This window comes from Ipomoea triloba, chromosome 4, assembly GCF_003576645.1.
Source record: "Ipomoea triloba cultivar NCNSP0323 chromosome 4, ASM357664v1".
Taxonomy (NCBI): domain Eukaryota; kingdom Viridiplantae; phylum Streptophyta; class Magnoliopsida; order Solanales; family Convolvulaceae; genus Ipomoea; species Ipomoea triloba.
Genome location: NC_044919.1, coordinates 13,469,590 through 13,472,076, shown reverse-complemented (window position 1 = coordinate 13,472,076; position 2,487 = coordinate 13,469,590). Strand labels below are relative to the sequence as shown.

The following is a 2,487-nucleotide window of genomic DNA, read 5'->3' as shown; positions in this document are numbered from 1 at the left end:
AAAAAAAAAAAAAAAAAAAAAAAAAAAAAAAAAAAACGAAGACCACAACACTCTACACTGGTGGACCAAGACGTTTATACATGTAAGAGAAGTGGACATTATGGCCATGTTTGATAAATAATCAGCCAATCAGCCAATTTTAGCTTATTTAACCACTATTAGTTGTTTGGTTAATAAGTTTTTTTGTAACTCCAAAATGCTAAAATTCAAAAGACTACTTCAAAGCAACCTTTTCAATTAACTTTTTGAGAAATGAAATTATACCAAACAACTATCAGCTAACAACTAATTTATCAAATAACTTTATACAACCAGCTAATGTTATCAACAAATCATACCTTCTAACCCAAACAACCAACCCAATCAGCTAACAGTCATTTACCAAACAGGGCCTATGACAAAGTAGCCAATAGCCTAAGAGGACATGGATCCAGGATCTGTTAAACAAGTCCCTAACCTTTGAGAAATACTACCTCCGTACCAAAATGGTTGTCTAGTTCGTTTAACGAGGCTTGACTGAAGTAATTTTAATCCAATTTTTCATATTATTAAGTTTAACATTAATATATAAAATTTATATATTTAGAAACTACATTAAAAGTCCTATTAAACACAAAAAATTAAATTTAAAAATAATAAAAATTTACTAAAGAAAATAAGTAAAGAAGAAAGAGTTGGTTTGGACCAATGAATAGTAAATAGGACAGATAAAATGGGACGGAAGGAGTAATTAAATGACAAAGAATTGATAGTTACAAATGTAGCACCATCTCAACCACAGTCTAAGAGGACCTGGATCCAGGATCCTTTCAACCCCAAGAAGATCCAAACCCCAATAGGAACCACAAAAACAGAGTGAAATGGTATAGGAACCCCATTACCAAATACAGAACTATAAATAATACGGAGTACATATTTCTTTTGTACATACATTACTGGATAATAATATCGCCATATAGGTATAAGTAGCAAGCACAATCTCTAGATGTTTGCCAAATTTCTTCACACAGTCCTGAAAAACACACTACCTATCCAAAATCCAAAATGACCAGAATTCGTTTTTAGACTGATCAACCCTTTCTCTCACCAGATTCAGGGAAACTGGACATGGTCATTCCAAGTCCTTCGTTCTGGTGCTTTTGCCACCCACCCGTGTCCGCCTTGGAATGAGACCAGTAGTAGAAAATGGAGCCAATCATTGACAGTATCGTCAGCGCTGCTCCCGCAGCAAACACACCTTTGCGAAGTGTGGCACACGACAAGTGGTCAACACGGAAAAATCCCCGGTATTTTGTGTGGTATGCATTCCTCGCTGATCCTGCCAATAAGCAAGCCTCTGCCCCCAAAAAGCTCACCCTGTATTGTCGTATAGATTATGTCAAATTAGCACACTAACAACAATGTCAAGAAATACGCAAATATCTAGCAAAAAGGGAACATCATAAAGAAGACAAAGCTATACTCATTCTAGGTCTACTGTAAAGTAGGTTATGGCCCTGTTTGGTAAATAATCAGCCTATCAGCCAATTTTGGCTTATTTGACCACTATTAGTTGTTTGAATTGATTAAAAAATCAATATATGTGTTTGGTTAATAAGTTTTTTGTAACTCCAAAATGCTAAAATTCAAAAGGCTACTCAATGCAGCCTTTTCAATTAGTTTTTTGAGAAAAGAAATTATACCAAACAGCTATTAGCTAACAGCTAATTTATCAAACAACTTTCTACAATCAGCTAATGTTATCAACAAATCATTCTTTCTAACCCAAATAGCCAACGCAATCAGCCAACAACCATTTACCAAACAGGGCCTATATATCAAACATCTTGTACCGCAACCATACAATCCTAGTCAAGTGATTTTCAAAATAAATTGAACTGAAGGGTAACAGCTAAGTGCGAAATGTGAACTTTGTCAAGAAAGCAGTTACACAAAAGCTTTGTTTTATTGTCAGATTAAGGACCTAAAAGCAATGGCAACAACCTAATATAAAGTAATACAATTACCATAATTAAATCGATCAGTTACGATTCTCAAAAAAGGTGAGTAACTATACTAGCAATAAAACAAATGTGAATGGGCATTCCTTTTTGAAGCATTCTTAATTTGTACACTATCAATTGGTTCTTTCAACATCCACTTATGGCCTTACATGATGAGAAATCAAAGAGAAGTAGGAAGATTTGATTGAGTCCGCATATAGCAACATCAGATCATACAGGTAGACATGTGACAACTTATTGAGATTTTTTTTTATGCCAAAGCAAAAAAGCCAAGTTGGAAAGAATGCGCTATAAGGGGGAGCTATCAAATTTATTAGAACTCTAGACATTGTGTACCAGGGATTGAGTCGATTGATGTCTCAAATGATGAGAGGTGGATATGTGAATTCTACAAATTGGTCAGAGTGATTGGGGGATTACATATAATCTCCCATTCTCCCTCCTTTCTCATGAATGCTTCAAAATAATCCCATCCCCCCCCACC

General features: G+C 35.0%; 1 protein-coding gene across 1 annotated transcript in view; it reads right to left on the bottom strand.

Moving 5' to 3' along the window:
* Positions 1-713: 713 nt before the first annotated feature.
* The window catches only part of LOC116015324, a 3,841-nt gene continuing 2,067 nt past the window's right edge, over positions 714-2,487 (bottom strand). Inside the window, exon 3 of the mRNA XM_031255362.1 lies at positions 714-1,356. Coding sequence (XP_031111222.1) covers positions 1,071-1,356 — 286 coding nt within the window. The 3' untranslated portion in view covers positions 714-1,070. The remainder of the gene's footprint in view (positions 1,357-2,487) is intronic.